Consider the following 20,037-nt stretch of genomic DNA (forward strand, 5'->3'; position numbering starts at 1 on the left):
GTCTGTATAATGCATAAACACAATTTCACGGAGCAGCCTGGATCGGTGCATAGTTAATGATACCCCAAGATAGGCAGTTAAAAAAATTAATAAAACAAAATCTATGGGGTATTTTGAGCTGAAACTTCAGACACATTCAGGGGACACCTTAGACTTATATTACATCTTGTAAAAACTGGTTCCAGGGCACCTTTTAAAATAGAAATCTTTGTAACAATATAAATGACTTTACTGTCACTTTTGATCAATTTAATGCATCCTTGTTAAATAAAAAGTGTATTCTTTACTTATTTACTTAACTTTTGAATCTATCACGGTTCCGCAAAACTATTTTCAACATTGAGAATAAGAAGAAATGTTTCTTGAACACCAAACAAATGTATAATTCAGTTTTGCTATCACAGGAATAATTTGCATTTTAAAATGTTTTCAAATAGAAAACAAGCCTTTTTAAATTACAGTTTGTTTATTTAATTTTACATTGTAAATTTTATTTTTATTACTATAGGAGATTGTATCTCTATAGACAACTGAAAATGACTGGCTGATTATACGTTATCCTTTATTTGTTTTAATTTGTTTTAAATGAAAGTATGTGCAAATCCATCTTTAACTCAGTGGCACATTTAACACTTTCACTTTTTCTCTGGTTATAGAGCAGTTCTGTAATGAAGGCTTGCTGGCCTACAGCCGGTCCAGTGGATGAGATCTTGATTCGATCCTCACAGTATCTGATGGACACTGCTCATGACCTTCGCCTTCGCCTGAAAGCTTACACACAGCCAGCCAAGGGCAAGGTATGGACTTCTCCTCATGACCACAATACAATATTTGCTTACATTTTTTTAAATATATTTTCCACTGTGTTGGACATGTGTTCTTCCTATGTGTTTTCTTTGCTATTTTGTCATAACATTTAATAAGAAGTCAAGTGTCTTCTTATACTCTCTTAAGGTCACCTTGGTCCATTCAGAGTGAAATGTTCATAACAACAGGGAAAAACTACCCCTGAATGCCAAATTGACATGTAACACATCAGTTTGTCGACAAGTTGACAATGAGACTGGAAAATAATCTGTATTTTGGCAAAGCTTTGATATTACAGTGAAACTTGTGTTTCCTTAAGGACGTAACACATCACAATATCAAAGATTAATGGACATTTGAATTAAATGTTTGTTGGCCAGTATTAAACAAGGATTTGATTATTCTGTAAAGTGTAACAACAACAATCACCAGGCCATTTTGCCTTCTGCAGCCAATTGTCATAATACATAATGTACGCCAGTTGATTAAGTCAGGCATATTCAGATGCCGGACTCCAGTCCGGGTCCAGACCCTGGGTTGGTTCCAACCGGACCGTGAGACCGAGAGTTATTGGGAAAATAATTTGTAGATGGCACGGAAAGACAACATAAATTTTGCCAATACTAGTTAACTTTGTTTTCTGCTCATGATGAGGGCATTTTGATTATTTTTTATACTTTGTTTGTTTGTTTTAGTACTTATTTTATAGAGGTGGTTCAGTGTTTTTTTTCTTTTTTCTTTTTCAGGGCTTGATTGTGTTTTTGGGGCGCAGTTTAACATGTCTTAATGCTTCATTTTTTTTTTAAAAAAAGCTGTATTTTTTATACATTTCACCTTTATTCTACACCTCTGTTTCCATTGTCATTTGAACGGCTCGTTTGACTTCCTGATTCTATGAAGCCACTCCCTCCAATTTATGCAGTGTGCTCAGATTGGTTAGCTGGCCCAGTGTATAGTGATTAGTGATATGTAGTGATATTCGCCTTATTCACCTCGAACGTTCTAAGGAGCTTGAGGGGTACACCTACCACTTCCGGGAATTCTCGCGTTGCGATTTCTCTTAGCGGCAATGGAAATATCACTGCTGTGTTCCCCAGTGCTCGTCACACAGGAAAAAAATCCAACAGTGGACAAACCTAGCTTTCACCGTTTTCCAGAGGATAAGGGACTATGTCGAGAGTGGATAAAAAATATCAGAAGGCATCCTGGTCACTGGCATAAAGTTGGTTTGACGTCAGACGTTTGATATTCGCAAATTTAAGGACTGTCTCTAAAGTTACATCCGACATTGGTATGCACGACTCTAACTTCAAAAACATTTGAAGGGAATAATTAACAGCCATAAAACCAGCTGAAAAGTGTTAATCTACATGTCAGCTATGATGCACACCTTTTATATTTTTAATATTTAGTAAAATAAACTGTCAAATCATGTGTAAATATGGCTATTTTTCACTACTGTATATACGCTCATACATAAATATGCCATAATTTAATGCTCAATAACATTTGAAGGGAAGAATTAACAGCCATAAAAACAACTGTAAAGTGTTCATCTACATGTCTGCTATAATGCACGTACCTTTTATATTTTTAATATTTATTAAAAATTAACAGTCAAATCATATGTAAAAATGGCAAGATTCGTAGTCGTTTCCAATGCTGATTGATGGTACTGTATCGGAGTACAACTTCCGGGTTTGTGTACCCCTCAACGGCGTTCGAGTTTTCAAAATGGCTGCCAGGTGAATAAGGCGAATAGTTGTTGTGAACAGAAGTTTGTTGGTGTTTGTTGAAGTATGCAATAGAATTTAGCTAACTGGCTAGCAAAGCAAAACCGCATTGGTCTTTGATTACGTCCTTGATGCAACGTCCTGGACTTTAGAAATTGCACCCCCTAGTGGTTAAAATGGGCTAAACTTGCCTATTTTCATTGATCTGTTCATCCTAAAATCATGTTATGACTCTTTTAATAGTGCTTAAATCGCAACATATCTCCCATTGCTATGCTTGGTTCTGTAATTGCGACTTGCAGCTATATTTATAGTAATTATGATAATTATACACAATTTGAACAGCTGTAATTTTTTATCTCTATGGTGAAAACTCACCAAACTTTGCACTCATGAAGGGTGAGTGGCTGTTTTCATGGACTAAATGTGTAGTTGCATAGCAACTAGTGGTTAAATGTGATATTCAAAACCTTAACCCTGCTACCCCGACATTAACATTTCAGCAATTTCTTTTATTTATGAAGATTTTCAGTTAGGTTCTTTTACAGTAGCTACCCATTGGGTTTGTACTTGAAATTAGTAGCATGATTCATAAAATCCTTATAACCTTTAGCCGTTAGACAGAGATCCTTCACCTCCAGACCCCACTGAATCAGAAATTACCTCAAGAATGAGTCAAGTCGACAGCTGTCATGTAGAGTGAGTTCAGTGCTGTCCCAGACATCCCCTGACAGAAGAGTAGTGCATTATCCCTCGCTTTTAACATGGGACGTTTCCCTACAGTCTGTTTCTACTTATGCCAGTCCTTACGTAAGTGCTATGAGTCAAGCCTCTGAGGAAAGAGGCTTTTCTCAGTCCTGTTGTTGGGACAATGTGGTAATGGATGTCGCTTTGGATAAGGAGTTGTTGTGCTGATGTGTTTAAGACTTTGAAGGAAACTATACTGGGGGAAACTGCAAAAAAAAAAAAAAACTTCCCTGGATTTACTCTATTCCATCACAATCCATTTACATAAAAACCTTTGTAAAACTCTAACATTAATAATACTGAATCTTGCTGCCATTTTTGTGTAATGGGCTTTTAACCATCTTTGCTTTCCTTTGTCTACCACAGAAAGGGGACAGCAAGCCACCAGCTAAGCCTACGCACTGCACCATCTATGTAGCGAAGACCTACCCACCCTGGCAGCACAGCGCCCTCTCTTTGCTGGGCAAACATTACAAGGTATAAACACCCTAATCACACATATCAAAGTGTGCAAATTGAGACAATCTTCACATATTTAATAGGGCTGGGTATTGACCCAGATTTCAGATTTGTAATTGATTTGATTCCGATTGACTAGCTTGATTAGTTTAAAGCAGGGGTGCCCAATCCTGTTCCTGGAGATCTACCTACCTGCAGAGTTCAGATCCAACACTGATCCAACACACCTGTCTGTAATTATCAAGTGTTCCTGAAGATCTTAATTAGCTAGTTCAGTTGTATTTGATCACGGTTGGAGCTGAACTTTGCAGGTAGGTAGATCTCCAGGAACAGGATTGGGTTTAAAGGATTGGTTTAAAGGATTAGTTCACCCAAAGATGAAAATTCTGTCATTAATTACTCACCCTCATGTCCTTCCACACCGTAAGACCTTCGTTCATCTTTGTAACACAAATTAAGATAATTAACACTTTCAGATGCCCAGAAAGCTACTAAAGATATATTTAAAAGAGTTTATGTGACCTATAGTGGTTCAACCTTAAAGTTATCAAGGGACGAGAATAATTTTTGTGCGGCAAAAAATAAAAATAATGACTTTATTCAACAGTTTCTAGTGATGGGCGATTTCAAAACACTGCTTCATGAAGCTTCGAAGCTTTATGAATCTTTTGTTTCGAATCATTGTTTTCAGAGTGTGTATCAAACTGCCAAAGTCACGCCCCCCAGTGGTGAACCATTGAAATTTCGAAAAACACTTATGACGTTACAACGTTTACTGAAATCACGTGACTTTGGCAGTTTGATACGTGCTCCGAACCACTGATTCGAAACAAAAGATTCGTAAAGCTTCAAACACTTGAATAGCCCATGTTTCTAGATTAACTTTAAAGCGAGCGGCCATGTAAAACTGCTACTAGTACTACTTGCATGTTTTATATAAGCCATATTTGAGGTTGATGAATGAGCGTTTCAATGTCCTGACCAATATACTGTATTTACTACTTAGACCAGTTAATGATCTGTCCATCACAGACTTCCTGTGGAGTTTTTTTCTGCGACTAATAAAATTTTGATCGACTAAGCCTCTTCTCGTCGACTGTTATGGGGCAGCCCTACTAATTAGTCAACATGTGTTTATATCAATACATTTGTTATATCAGTCATATAATTTGGTTTCTACTCCAATTCATTGTTGAAATACAAACATTTAAACAGTGACTGTCATTACCTTTTTTTCATGATTGATTAATAGATGAGACATCACTAACCAGTTTAATAAGAATTTAATATGTAATACAGTGCATACATTTATCAAAATGCTCCTCTCTATAGTTTGTTTTTTTGTGTTTGTTTTTTGACGATTTAATGGACATTAAATGGCTTATTCTCAGGTAAATGTAATGTTATGTGACAAAGTTTATTGGGATTATTGGATGGTAGGTGTGCTACAAATAAGTCAAGATTTGTTCACATCAGCAGAAAACTTATCGGTTACTAACGTAACCTCGGTTCCCTGAGATACGGAACGAGTACTGCGTATGGGAGAAAAGTCTCCCTTTTTCCCCGCTACTGAAGCCTTTTCAATAACGCAGTGCAGCTGCATCGTCATTGGTTCACTCATTGCAAGTCGTTGAACCAATGACGGCGCGGCTTTACTGCGCAGCCTATGGTGACAAAGCGCGCGAACTTTCCCGCCGAAATGGGCGGGGAAAGGCCCTATATAAGTAAGCATTTCGCCATAGGCAACTCAGGCCATATCGACTGAAGCGACGACACTGAGCCGCAGCCTAGTGGCACGGCAAGTAACGCAGTACTCGTTCCGTATCTCAGGGAACCGAGGTTACGTTAGTAACCGATAAGATCCCTTTCGATACTTCACTCGTACTGCGTATGGGGGAACAAATTCAACCACGCCGTGCCACTGCTGGGGAACGACTGGACTTGACCGGGGACCGAGGGGACCGAGTGTCAAGTGAGAAGGCCGAAGCCGCCGTAACCCTTGTGCACTACGAGGGAGAGACTCCCGGGTTTTGCATAAAACGCAGAACTATGATGGCTGCGTAATTACGCCGAGAGGACCCGAGCCTGTAAGGCCGGAATGTCCAACTGATAAAATCTGGCAAAAGTGGGCGGCGAGGACCAGCCGGCCGCCTCACAAATGTCTTTAATGGAAATTCCACTGGACCACGCCCAAGATGAGGCCATACCCCTAGTGGAGTGGGCTCTTACTCCTATGGGGCAAGGGGTCCCCACCGAGGAATAACAGAGCGTGATAGCGTCGACAATCCAACGCGAAAGACGTTGCTTTGAGACCGGAAACCCTTTGGTGCGGCCGCCAAAGCAAACAAAGAGCTGATCAGACTGCCGGAAGGGTTGTGATCGCTCAATGTAAATGCGCAGTGCCCTGACAGGGCAAAGTAATTCCTGCTCCTGATCGCCCGGCATAGGGGGAAACGCAGAGAGCGAAATGACCTGCGATCTGAAAGGTGTGGAAAGCACCTTGGGAACGTAGCCCACCTTAGGTTTCAGCACGACTCTAGAGTCGTCTGGCCCGAACTCGAAGCATGCAGGGCTAACAGAAAGGGCCTGCAAATCGCCAACACGCTTGATCGACGCCAGTGCAAGAAGCAGGGCGGTTTTAAGCGTCAGGGGCCCTAAGGTCTGCTTGGCGCAGTGGCTCAAAGGGCGGGCCCTTTAGAGCTTTGAGGACCAAATGGAGATCCCAGGAAGGAACCGTAGGGGTCCGTGGTGGATGCAACCGCCTGGAACCCCTTAGAAACCTAACAACGAGGTTGTTCCGACCTACAGACTGGCCAGCAATAGGAGCGTGAAACGCTGCAATGGCTGCTACATACACTTTGAGCGTGGAGGGGGCTCGCCTCGCGTCCAGGCGCTCCTGGAGGAAGGACAGTATATTGGCTACGTCACATTCCTCAGGGTCTATGCTGCGTGTAGAACACCAGCTAACAAAGACCGCCCATTTCTGAGCATAGAGGCGTCTAGTGGACGGGGCTCTAGCATGTGAAATGCATTCTAGCACGTTCTCGGGGAGGCAAGAAGGCTCCCGTCGAGAGACCACAGGTGCAGAGCCCACAGCTCCGGCCGTGGGTGCCAGATTGTTCCGTTCACCTGAGAGAGGAGGTCCCGTCTCAGAGGAATCGGCCAGGGGGCTTTTGTGGAAAGCCTGAATAGCTCTGAGGTCCAAACTTGGCACCTCCAGAGCGGGGCCACTAACAGAACTCTGTGTCTGTCTTCCCTGACACGCCTGATCACCTGGGGGATCAGAGCGACCGGGGGAAAAGCGTAGAGAAGGGTGTTGGGCCAAGAGTGGGCCAGCGTGTCTTCCTTCTTCGAAAAATAAATTGGGCAATGAGAGCTTACTTGAGAGGCGAAGAGGTCTACCTCTGCCTTCCTGAATAACTCCCAAATGGTGTAAACTATCTGGGGATGGAGCGTCCACCCGTCTGAGGGGATGTTGCTCTGGGACAGCATGTCTGCTCCCAGGTTGTTCTTTCCGGGAATGTGGGTCGCTCTGAGCGACCGAACCCGTGAAGAAGCCCATTCTAGCAGTCTTTTCGCCAGGGCGCATAGGCGGCTGGACGAGAGACCTCCTTGGCGGTTGATATTTGACACCACTGTCATGCTGTCCGATTGGACTAAGACGTGGTGATCCATCAAATGAGCCTGAAAGGCCTGTAGGGCTCGAATCACTGCCAGCATCTCGAGGCAGTTGATGTGCAGATGGCTTTCCTCGTGGCTTTCCTCGTGGGACCATGAGCCGAAGGCCGCACTGCCCTCGCACAGAGCGCCCCAACCCAGGTTGGACGCATCCGTGGAAAGCACCGTCCTCCGTGACACCGCCTATAGGTGTACTCCAAGACTGAACCAAGAGGGGTTCGTCCAGGGCCTCAGGGCTGCTACGCAGGCCTGATTGACCTTGAGGCGCAAGCGGCCGTGCCGCCATGCGTGAGGAGGGACCCGAAATTTCAGCCAGTACTGAAGAGGCCGCATTCGTAGCAGGCCTAGCTGCAGCACTGGGGAGGCGGAAGCCATCAGCCCTAGCAACCTCTGGAATAGCTTCAGAGGGAGGTAAGCTTTGTTCTTGATGGAGGCCACGAGCTGCTGAATGGTCAGAGCACGCTCTGACGAGACTACTGCCGTCATACTGACAGAGTCGAGAACTGCACCCAGGAACGAGATACATTGAGTGGGAAGCAGCGAGCTCTTGGCTAAATTGACCCTGAGACCCAGACACTGCAGGTGGCTGAGAAGCACGGATCTGTGGTGCTCCAACTCCGACCGCGAGCTGGCTAGGATGAGCCAGTCGTTCAGAACGCGTATACCCATCTGTCTGAGAGGGGAGAGCGCAGCGTTCATGCACTTCGTGAAAGTGCGAGGAGCTAGGGACAACCCGAAGGGAAGGACCGTATACTGGTAAGCCACACCCTCGAACGCGAATCTCAAGAATCGCCTGTGCTTGGGGGCTATCTGGATATGAAAGTAAGCATCTTTAAGGTACAGCGAGCAGAACCAGTCCCCGTGACATACTTGTGCGAGGATCTGTTTCAGCGTTAGTACTTTGAGGGAAAGGTTCAGAAATCTGAGGTCCAGAATTGGTCTGAGACTGCCGTCTTTCTTTGGAACCAGGAAGTAACGGCTGTAGAAGCCCGACTCGCTCTGCGAAGGGGGCACTAATTCTATAGCGCCTTTTCTCAGAAGAGTTAAAACCTCGGCCCGGAGTACATGAACGTCGTCCGGTTGTATCGTAGTTTGAATCACCCTGCTAAAGCGTGGGGGCCTTCTGGCAAACTGGAGCGAGTAGCCTAGGCTTATGGTTCTCAGAATCCAACTTGATACACCGGGGATGGCTCGCCAAGCCTGGACCCGGGCAGCAAGGGGTAGAATGACATCGGATGGCGACCCGCTTAGAAGGGGGTCGCACACCGGTATGGTAGGAAGAGGAAATAAGCTCTTTTGAGGAGTGTGTAAAAATTGGGTCGCCGTGATAACGGCGGTTGTTAAGGACGCAGCAAGTGTGGGTCCTGTTACTGCAGGTTGCATTTGTCCCGCGCCCAGAGATAAATGAGGCGGAGGGGAGCATGTGCGAGCGAGCTTTCGGGGTGGTCCGGCCGTGGCGAGACGTGCCCCGATCCTCTTCCTTTCTGGCTGATCAGGATGACTTCTGAGGCGCCGGGTCCAGCACGATCTTGGGCCGGGGTCCCTGGCGTTTCGGGAAGGTCGTGCGCTTAGCAGAGCGCGAGCGGTGGCGGTGCTCTTTGGGCGGCGCAGCCTGAGAGGCAGAAGGGGCTGGTTTCATCTGCTGAGCCGGCGCAGGCCTGGGGCGGCTAGGAGCAGATGCTGAGCTTGAACGTTTGGGCAGGAAGTGTCTCATCGCTTGAGAAGACTTCTGTGCTGCCGTGAAACACTCTGTGAAACCTTCCACTGCCGGTCCAAAGAGTCCTGACGGGGAAACAGGCGCATCGAGGAAGGCCGTCTTGTCCTGATCTTTGATTTCCGTCAGGTTAAGCCATATATGGCGCTCCAGCACCACCAGGCTGGCCATTGATCTGCTGATGGCTTGGGCCGCTGCCTTTGTGGCCCGCAGGGCTAAATCAGTTTCGCTGCGGAGATCCCTGAAGGCGGTCTCTTCAGTGCCAGACTCGTCCATGGCGCGGAGTAGTTTGGCCTGGAAGACCTGGAAGATGGCCATAGAATGGAGCGCTGAGGCGGCTTGGCCAGCGGATGCATACGCTCTTCCTGCAAGGGCGGAAGTGGTCCTGCAGGGTTTAGACGGAAGGGAACGCTTCGTCTTCCAGCCCACGGCCGCGGGCGGACAGAGGTGAGCGGCCACTGCTTCATCCAGGGGCGGCAGGTGTTCGTAACCCTTCTCCTCCGAACCATCAACTGAGGTGAGGACTGAGCGCTGAGAAGTGTGCAGGCGGGCTGAATAGGGGGCGCGCCATGACTTCGCCAGCTCCTGATGAACCTCAGGAAAGAACGGGGCCGAGCGTTGCTGAGGAGCTTGACGGCGGCCTGGGAGGAACCACTCATCCAGGCGGCTTCGTGACTGCTCTTCTGGTGGAGCCCAGTCGAGGTCCAATTCCTCCACGGCTTTAGATAGGATGCGGAAAAGTTCGGCGTCCATACCCGAGCCGCGATCAATGGGCTCCAGGGGAGGCAGGGGGGCGAGGTCGTCAGACTCGCCCTGCCAGTGCTCCGGCTCAGAGGCTGCCAGAGACACGGAGTCATCGAGCTGCTCTTCGTCGGATCCGCCGAAGGAAACAAGGTCGCTTGCATCAGCCGAGGGACGTTGTTCAGGGCGGGAGAACAGCACTGGGGACTGTTCTCTGCTGAGAGAGGGCGAAGCACGCGGGCAGTGGGCCGGCGTGAGCTCGCTCAGCAGAACGCGCTGAGCCGGTCTTCCCCGCTGTCTCTTCCTAGCTGGCTAGCGGGAGGAAGGAGAGAGGAGGGCGCGATCGGCGGGGTCACTTCCCATGAAGAAAGAAGCCCGTGAGCGCAACGATGCCAGGCTCATAGACTCGCAGTGCGAGCATGAGCCTCCAGCAAGCGCGTCATCTGCGTGGGGCTTGCCCAGACATCCGACGCACTCGCCGTGGCCGTCTGCATCGAGCAGAGGGGCTCTGCACGTAGTGCAGTGGTGAGGCATTGAAAAATGCCTGGGCGCCGTGAAAACGGCGATTGTGGTGCTCTTAAACGGCGAGGGCCGTAAGCGGTGAAAACCGCTGTGGAAAGTGCTCTCAATGTGGTGTGAGAACCGCGGAAAAATGCTCTATTAGATGCTCCGGATGGCGGCAGGAGTCGCGCTGAGTCCGGGCCGGAAGCAGACGGCGGCGCTCAGGCGGCAGGCGGCGGCTCGTCGACGGCGCTCAGGCGGCAGTCGGCGAGGGCAAAGGCGCTGGCGAATCCGGCGACTCAGCTGGTTCCGCTGCAGGGCCTCTTCGACGGCGGCAGAGCTTCTTCTCAGGCGGCGAGCTTCTTTCCAGGCGAGCAGGCTTCTGCGAGGATCAGCGAGGAGAAGACGAGTCGTCGCTGAAGGAGAAAGGACTGAGTTGCCTATGGCGAAATGCTCACTTATATAGGGCCTTTCCCCGCCCATTTCGGCGGGAAAGTTCGCGCGCTTTGTCGCCATAGGCTGCGCAGCAAAGCCGCGCCGTCATTGGTTCAACGACTTGCAATGAGTGAACCAATGACGATGCAGCTGCACTGCGTTATTGAAAAGGCTTCAGTAGCGGGGAAAAAGGGAGACTTTTCCCCCATAAGCAGTACGAGTGAAGTATCGAAAGGGAACAGCTTAGACTAAAAGATTGATTCTTAAGAGTCAATGAATGTGCATCAAATTGATCAACTGATATGGTCAACAGCCATAATATTTAAAATTGTTAAACCCTCATTTCAAGATTTCTTGAACTAATGTCTTCAAGAGTTGAAAAATATGGATCATGCTGCTTTTTTTTTTGTTTGTTTGTTTTTTAATAAAAGGAGGAAATGGTGAATATTAGGTGTTTCATATGTAATTATTATGGTGTATTGGGATATGCAGTGATTTGAGCATTTCTCTTGTACTATTTAAAATGCCACTGTTGAGTTTAGTGGGTTGAATCTTGACCTGAGCAGTGAATCAAATGGCTATTCTGTCCCATTGTCATTTCCAGAGCAACAGTGGAGTTCTGCCTGACAATAAGGTCATCGCCATGGAGCTGGGTGCCATGCCGGAGCTGAAGAAATACATGAAGAGAGTGATGCCCTTTGTAGCCATGATAAAGGTAGAAGAGAAGTTTGGTACTTGAATACAATTGTGAAAAAACAGGGTTTTAGATTATTATTGGGCCATTCTGTGTCAACTCAACCAGAGGTTCTTGGCTCAAATTTTTAATTTTTTTTTTTTTTTTTTTTTCTGTAGAAAGGCAAACATAAATAGTGATGGAAGCCAAAATATTAAATGTCACAGATGTATATTTACTGAGAAATCCACAATTTTGTAGAAGGGTGTGAAAATGACAATTTTCACTTGAGAGTTGAAGCCAAATTAGAGGTGTAAAAATGACTTTAGAAAGATGGAAGTATCATTATTTTATTTTTTACACAGAATTTGGTTAGTATATTTGTAAAATCTGTTGACTTTATCATTATATGCCAACAGAGTTCAAAAATGGCAAATGCTCTTGTGTTTTTTGCCTCATGTTTGTATGCCTGTAACTCAAGAAGTATTAAAGATATCTGTAACACTTTACAATAAGGTTCATTAGTTAACATGAACTAATAATGAACTGCACTTCTACAGCATTTATTAATCTTTGTTAATTTTAACATTTACTAATACATTATTAAAATCTTGTTAACATTAGTTAATGCACTGTGAACTAACATGAACAAACAATGAACAACTGTATTATCATTAGCTAATGTTAATGAAGATTAGTAAATACAATAACAAACGTATTGCTCATGGTTAAGTTTATTAGTTAATACATTAACTAATGTTAACAAATGAACCTTATTGTAAAGTGTTACCAAGATATCTTAATATCCTTTTAGATTCTGATTCTTTCAAACTTTCCTTTTGGTATCTCCATTTTTAAAGGCCCTATATAGTTCAGCCCCATAGATATTGGGAAATGTATCTTGTTTCCCACTATCAAAACAATTGAATACAACAGACCTCTCAAATATTTTCCAAAGTTTACTTTGGATTCAAGAAGTGTTGAAGATATCTTAATGTCATTTTTTTTTTTTCTTTTGAAACTTTTCTTTACGATACTGCACAAACTTTTCTTTAAGTTACGATACTGCATTTTAACTCTTGGTAGCTTCAGAAGTTGTTAAATATATCTTATAGATTCTTATAAATACACATTTGAGAGCAAGTTAATGTGCCTCAACCATTTTCAGTAGATTTTTGGCATTCAATTTTTTTTTTTTTTTTTTTGATAGAGGGAAACATGATAAATTTCTAGTTGAAATATTATTTATTCTTCAGTCATTCCTCTTTAAGTGCAATAAGTATCAGATGTATGCAAATTCATTTGGTTTTCAATTACTGAAAATGGGTAAAATTCATCAATTTGAACATGGAGCTGCTTTGAGATCCCCAGATCTATGGGACTGGCCTATAATAGGGCCTTAAAAATTAAGATTTCAAAAGGAAAGTTTATTAAGAATGAGACTAAAAATATTCAAGATATCTTAATATCCTTCTAGAGTTACAGGCATGTGAACTTTGGAAAAGGAATATTTATGGCACTCAGACAAGTTTGTTCTATGCAATTAACTTGATAGAAAAACACGAGATACATTTGCTCTTCAGATATTCCTCTTTAAGAGAACATTTTCAATTATGCAAACTATTAAACTACTATTATTTTTTTTATTTGAATTTTTTTGGCTGTTAAATACATGCTAGTTAATATAAAGTTGCTAGTTAATAATAAATTATCCATAATATTGTAGAACCAAATGTGTCATAATATGCATCAAAATTGGTCTGGTTTCTGTTTTTCTGTGTTTCCAGGACAGCCTAGAGAAAACTGGGCCCAGGGTTCTTGATCTAGAGCTGGAGTTTGACGAGCGTGCCGTCCTACTGGAGAACATTGTTTATTTGACTAATTCACTTGAGGTAATAGCCCACAATTACTTAAAAAGCAAACTTAATGTCCTGTTTCTACAAAAACCAAAGGATGGAAATCAAGTAAGACTCTCATTTTCGAATGATTAAAGACAACATAAAATCAATATTAACTTAATATATGGCTGAATTAAAGTCCCTGGTCTTATTGTACATCATTGTCTCATCAGTTCACAATACTCAAAGAATAAAATGTTCTCTGCCTCTCAAGCAACTTTTTATTTCTGCTGGTGTAATCAAGGCCATGTGGGCGGGGCAAATATTATCCAATAATCACAGTCCAGAACATTCCTGAATAAGCCCCACCTTACATAACTTCCCTTTGAATATTGTTTTTTACTCTAAAAATGCATTGCAATTTTATTTATTTTTTTCACAATTTTGCCACTTTCTTTTTGTGACAACCAACCAAACCGCAGTGTTGAATGCAGTAAGCATTATTACTAGTTGACTTTAGGTCTGTTCTCATTGTTACTTGTTTTAGTCAGTAGCTAAGTGATAACCAATGTCGTTCTTTCTCTCTAACCCCTCTTTCCGTCTCCATCTCCTCCATCAGTTGGATCAGATAGACGTTGTATTCGCCTCTGAAGCAGATGACAAAGTAAAGGAGGACTGTTGCCCTGGGAAACCGTTCTGTGTCTTCAGATCTGAGGTGATGATGAGAGCCCACCGAGGCCCTGTCATAGCTGCTGCACAAAAGCCTCCATCTATTGTTTCTCTCTCTCTCTCTCTCTCTCTCTCTCTCTCTCTCTCTCTCTCTCTCTCTCTCTCTCTCTCTTTCTCTCTTTTAATGGTTGATCTGGCCTGTGCTACATGCAGCTCGAGACAGGCTAATTTTAGAAGCATGCTGTGCATTGGTAATGCTTCTTAGATTCAGCTCACTATGGTGTAGTGTAGTGTAGTGTACAGCCAGGCTTTTGGTTGGCTTTGAGTTGTTTTCTGAAATGCAGTGCTGACACGTTTTTATGATTATTTGAAAAATTGAAATAAATTATCAAATAATATTTCACCACCAATATTTTCACCATGTTTACATATGTAAATGTATCCTCCTGGGACCCAGCAATAGACTTCTGTCCTCTGTAGTGGACAATATATTTTAGTGATTTTCTCTGACATCATACATGTCACAGTATAGAGCACATTCAGTGCTTTGCAGAGATACCAATTTTTTAGAGGTTTTAGGAAACAACAACTTCTTGGTCTTTAAATATGACTGAAAATGAAAATTAGCACTCTTATGGAAATATGATAATATTTTGTAATTATCATTTAAATCAGATTAATTTTCAAATTGTAGTTATAAATCAACGTCTCAGGGAATGTTATGAGGTTTCAAATCGAAATATGACTTTCTGTTACGAAACAGGACATTGATTTCATACATGTCCACTGTAGAGGACAACAGGACTTAAATCATGTTTATCAGGCATTTTAGGAGACACAAATGAATTATATATCAATATTCCTATTAATTATTCGATATTATTATGAAAATGTTGCCAATTATTTCTCCTATTATTACACTTCTTTTTTCATTGCATGTTGCTCCAAGAACACATTAATATGCAAATTAGAAGCAGTTTATAGATGATTGTATTGAATGGGAAAACCCATGTATAACTATTTTACCCACATATTGCATAAAGTAAAATGGTATATCGATTCATTCCATTATATCTTTCATAACATAGTTGAGAATCATCTTTATACAAAGTTTGGTTAAAAACAATCCTGAAGCCTAAAAATTGATTGGTGATTAAAAAAAAAATCCCATTGTTTTTGCCTATACATGTAATTTCATGTCATGTTATTTTTTAAACAATTTAGTCCTGGTGTCCACTATAAAGGACATACTGTAGCATAACATATGAATAAAATATAATTTTTCAAGAATGTTATTTTTTCATTTGTTTCTTATCCTCTAAACAATGTAATGATGTGAAAAATACTAAATTCAAAAACCTTTTTTTTTTTTTTTTTCTGGGTCTCAGGAGGATATATATATATATATATATATAACATTTTTTTTTTTATTAAATGTATACATGCATGTGTGTGTATTTATTATATATACTTAATTAGGCTTGGGTATCGAGTATCGAGTATCGATTGGAACCGGGACTAGCTTTGCGATTTTCCCGGAATCGTTCAAAAGTTTAAATTTTGATTCCTAGTTTCGATTCCCAGTCCGCCGACCGGAAGAAGAAACCGCTTAACATCAACGAAGAAGCGTCCACCGAAAGTGTTGGCATAACCGAGCGAGTCGAACATGGATAGCGTGCGTCGGCGGTCCAAAGTGTGGCTTAAATTTTCTAAATGGAACGAAATCTCGGCAATTTGCGGCAAGATTGTTTCGTGCATAGGAGGGTGCACGTCGAACATGATAAAGCACCTCCGAGTTCATGGAGTAGAAATAAATAAATCTCTTTGATGCACTGCACCGACCGTCCTCCGCTGCTTCTTCCTCTGGCTCTGACCCCCAGCCTGGCAATCCACACGAGATCCGATTTTTTTCGTATCCGATCTGAGCCACTTCCAAATGTGGTTTTAAATCCGATACATATCCGATCTCTGAACACGCGACCTACGTCTAAACACGCATATCCGATTCCTATTGTAATTCCAAGCCATCAAACGGCGAGGGCGGCACGTTTGCTCACTAAAATATAGCTTCAATGTTGTATTATGAAGCAGACGTGCATGTATGCACTCGCACTAAAAATTCGCAGCTCAATATTAATTGTGAGAAATTCATAGTAAAGTTCATAAAAAAGTAAAAAGTTCATAGAATTAATTGATGGAGAAGGTCAGACTATTTCCTTCAGAAAGACCGTTGGTTAGCTAGCTCATTTAAAATATCCTAAACTTTTTTTTTGACCCTGCCTCTTAAAAGAATCGGAATCGAGAATCGTTAGGAACCGGAATCGAAACAAGGAATCGGAATCGGAATCGGAATCGTTCAAATTCAAACGATACCCAACCCTATACTTAATAAATATATACAGTACACATATATTATGTAAACACAAACCTTTATTTTGGATGCGAATAATTGCGATTAATCGTTTGACAGCACTTAATTAGTGTGTGTGTGTGTGTTTATATATATATATATATATATATAACGTGTATTATATACCATATTACATACCGCTTTAAATAATTTGATTACAAATTTTATTTATTTATGTGGTGACAAAGCTAAATTTTCAGCATCATTACTCCAGTCATCAGTGTCACATGGTCACATGAGAAATCATTCTAAAATGCTGATTTTGTTTACATTTCTTCTTATTAAGTATATCATGTTTTTAAAAGTTTAAAAATATCTAATCATAGACGACTGAAAATACATTGGTATGAGGTTTGTGGAATCTTGTATATGAGGCAGAAAGTACCATATAAACATAATCTGTATAATGTAGCATCCATAAATACATCATTAGCTGTGACCTCTGTTTCTCCCACAGCCTGGAGTGTTAGTCTCACTGGTGAACCCTCAGCCAGCCAACGGTCTGTTCTCCACCAAGATAGACATCCGACAGGGAGACAGCAAAGACAGCATTATCCGGAGATTATCCCGTGTCAACAGAGCCATCAAGGGTAAAGCTTACTTTCATTTATTTTAGCAAAGGTTTTAATGAAACTATTAAGATATTCAAGGCAATAAGCCACAAGCAACATTTTTAAGTATCCAAATACTGCAAGGCCACATTATGCTACGGTGAACGTGATTTCACTAAGCACAACATGTCCCTGGATCAACATCTTTGTTGATCCTGGAACAACATTTCAATCGACCAGTCAGATTCGAGGGACAAGTTTACAGTTTGTGTCTAAGTAAGTTTTGGCTTACAACCAGGGTTAGGTGCTTCTACATCAGTGTTATTTACCAGTCATTTAGGGATAACTTATGGGTAGGGTTAGGTTTAAGGGTAGGGATAGGACTACATTTTCAGACAGGAATGTTGTTCCAGGATCAACAAAATACATTAATCAGGAACATGTCTTACTTGACAAAATCACGGTGACCGTATGCTGCATTGCTGTTAATGTTGCCATTGGTTTTTAATAACGCTGTTGTAAAAATTGCAGATTTATCCAAAGTGAAGCTGATGCGTTTTGAAGACCCTCTGCTCGGACCCAGAAGAATCCCAGTTTTGGGGAAGGAAGAGGAGGGTAAACTGCCCATCTCAAACAGTTCAGTCTTCCACATCAACTTGCAAGAAAACAAAGTTCATATGAGCGATAACGGCCTGAAAATGGACATTGGGGACACTTTAATCTACCTGGTCTAGTGACATCTGAAACTGTTTTTTTTTTTTTTTTTTCCTTCTTGTTTGACTATCTGACATGCATCTATAAACAATATTCGTTTTCTAGCTTTTTAAGTAGTAAAAGACCACGAGGAGCTGTACACTCAATTCTTACTTATTCTGACTACTTCCATTGGAAATCAATGCAATTGAAAATGCATTGGAAATTCATGCCATACTTTGAGGTCCCTCTGATGACATTTGAAGGTGTTATTGTACTTTCATATTCCTGTCTGTTTTCATCTGTGGTTTTTTCATCCGTCCTGTATTTTAAATTACGTTTGCATATGTCAGCCACAGTAGTCCAATATAGGGCGTCTGAAAAGACATATTCAGGCCAATAAGTTGTGAACAAACTATTTTCACTGTAAAAGAAAGCACAGTTTTCTCATCCTTATCTCCCCGTCAAATTATATGTATTCAATGAATAAAACTTAATAAATAGATGCAAATAAAATTTACATTTGTTTTCATGAATGTCTGTGAATACAAATGCCACCTCAAGCATCTCTTCAAGTAGTGTGTGCCTGTTAATCACCTTTACATTTGAATGGTTTATATAGGGGAAAATAAATACTACATATATTTGTTTTGTCACTTGATAAAATCTAAAATGTTTCTTTGTTCCTGCACTTTCTATTCCACCCTTTTATTGTGACATTTCTTGCTTTAAAAATAATGGTTTGATCTTTCTGACAATATTTGTGGCAGTGACATCATCAAAGAATTTTTGATGACATTTACACTTCTATTGGCTCCATCAACCTCAGTACATATGAACCATTACTCTGTGTACAACTTTATTATGGAAGAAAAATCACAGCAATCCTTTTTATTTTTTGGGTTGCAGTTATGTAATGATAAACAGTACCGTTCAAAAGTTTGGGGTTGGTACTTTTTTTTTTATAGTAATACTTTAATTCTGCAAGGACACATTCATTTCAATCAAAAGTAAATGTAAAGACATCTATAATGTAACAAAATTCTATTTTAAAATCCTCTTTATGTTTTAGAATAAATATATCAAAATATCCATAAAAACAAAATACTTCAGATAAAGGTTTTAGAATAGAGTTGATTCATTTATTTCCACTGGCCACATAGTATTTTAATAGTTTTAAACAATTCAAATCAAATTTATGCAGTTTTGCTGATAAGGTGAACATATATTTTAGGAAGTTTATAGGCTATTTTTAGTGGAAACAGATAGGACTACTTATTTATTGCAGTGTAAATACAATTGTCTGACTCGGCGCGTCACTGACAAAGTATTTTAAAAAAGAAAACGTGCAAATCTTACAATTTTCCTCAAATTATATCCTTCAAATGGTAATTATTTGAAGATCCTTCACACGAACATGCAGCTGTGGCTGTACAGTAAGATATTATTGGACCTATTCAAACTGGACAACGGACCGTTCGACCACCGAATCCAGCAGTGTCTTCCATAATATCTAAGTTAAGTGTGCATCACTGATCGTCATTCTCGAAAACATATTTTGTCATAACATCTGCAGTTTAGTTTAAAGAGGAATTATTGTGCTTCCAGCGCTCCTCGCTGCGTGTCACTGGAAAAGTGATCGAAAGTAGCACATCTACTATCTCAATTCATATCACTTTGTCTCCAGAATGTGCGTACGCACGGCTCAAAGTTTGCTTGAAGGTGCGCACATTCTCCCGTCAAGTTTGTTTTTATAGATCACAACCTTTGCGCAGGAACTGGCGTACGCACGTTTCCAGCCCTGTTTTGTGCGTACGCACGCTTTATAAATGAAACCCCAGGCCCTCAGAATATATACTGATTGCTCTAGCCAGTTCTGGCCATCAGAGCAGCTATTTGTATGCTTCGGAGGTTGCTCCAAGGGGCTGCCAGTAGAGAAGCAAAGACTATTCTGCTAGATAGGAGATGCTATAGCACTGGCCTACCGTTCCTTGGGCCTGCAGTGCCCTATTTATGTGGGCCCACTCCACCAGGGGAATCAAGTGGTCAAGTGGGGTGTCCATTGGTGACAGCATCTGGCTGGTCTACGCCATCCTCCTTTTCCAGATTTTACAACGTAGATGTCCCTGCTTTTCAAGTACAGATTTTGTCTGTTTAAAACTAGTCCATGGCCTCTGGAGGGTCCTATTGGATTGGAGTACCATGCCTTACAGAGCTCTGGCCTTGAAGGCCCGAGCATGCTATACTGGGTGAATTATGGCATATATTTTCCCTGGTTATAAACCTAATAAGGGCCCTGGCCCCTAGTGCCTTCAGGCTGGGCTCGCAGGATGATCCCTGTTCTGTGCTCATAGCACGGTGCTATTGGATTGACGCAATGTGAGTGAA

The 20,037-nt window shown here is 42.0% G+C and overlaps 1 protein-coding gene across 1 annotated transcript in view; it reads left to right on the top strand.

Annotated features, from left to right (window-relative positions):
* LOC137012976 (leucine--tRNA ligase, cytoplasmic-like) overlaps positions 1-18,310 on the top strand; it is a 41,077-nt gene extending 22,767 nt beyond the window's left edge. The window contains exons 26-32 of the mRNA XM_067376517.1: positions 657-797; positions 3,654-3,764; positions 11,420-11,530; positions 13,276-13,380; positions 13,946-14,041; positions 16,863-16,995; positions 17,488-18,310. Of these exons, the coding sequence (XP_067232618.1) occupies positions 657-797; positions 3,654-3,764; positions 11,420-11,530; positions 13,276-13,380; positions 13,946-14,041; positions 16,863-16,995; positions 17,488-17,690 (900 nt within the window). The 3' untranslated portion in view covers positions 17,691-18,310. The remainder of the gene's footprint in view (positions 1-656; positions 798-3,653; positions 3,765-11,419; positions 11,531-13,275; positions 13,381-13,945; positions 14,042-16,862; positions 16,996-17,487) is intronic.
* Positions 18,311-20,037: the final 1,727 nt, after the last annotated feature.

This window comes from Chanodichthys erythropterus, chromosome 22, assembly GCF_024489055.1.
Source record: "Chanodichthys erythropterus isolate Z2021 chromosome 22, ASM2448905v1, whole genome shotgun sequence".
Taxonomy (NCBI): Eukaryota; Metazoa; Chordata; class Actinopteri; order Cypriniformes; family Xenocyprididae; genus Chanodichthys; species Chanodichthys erythropterus.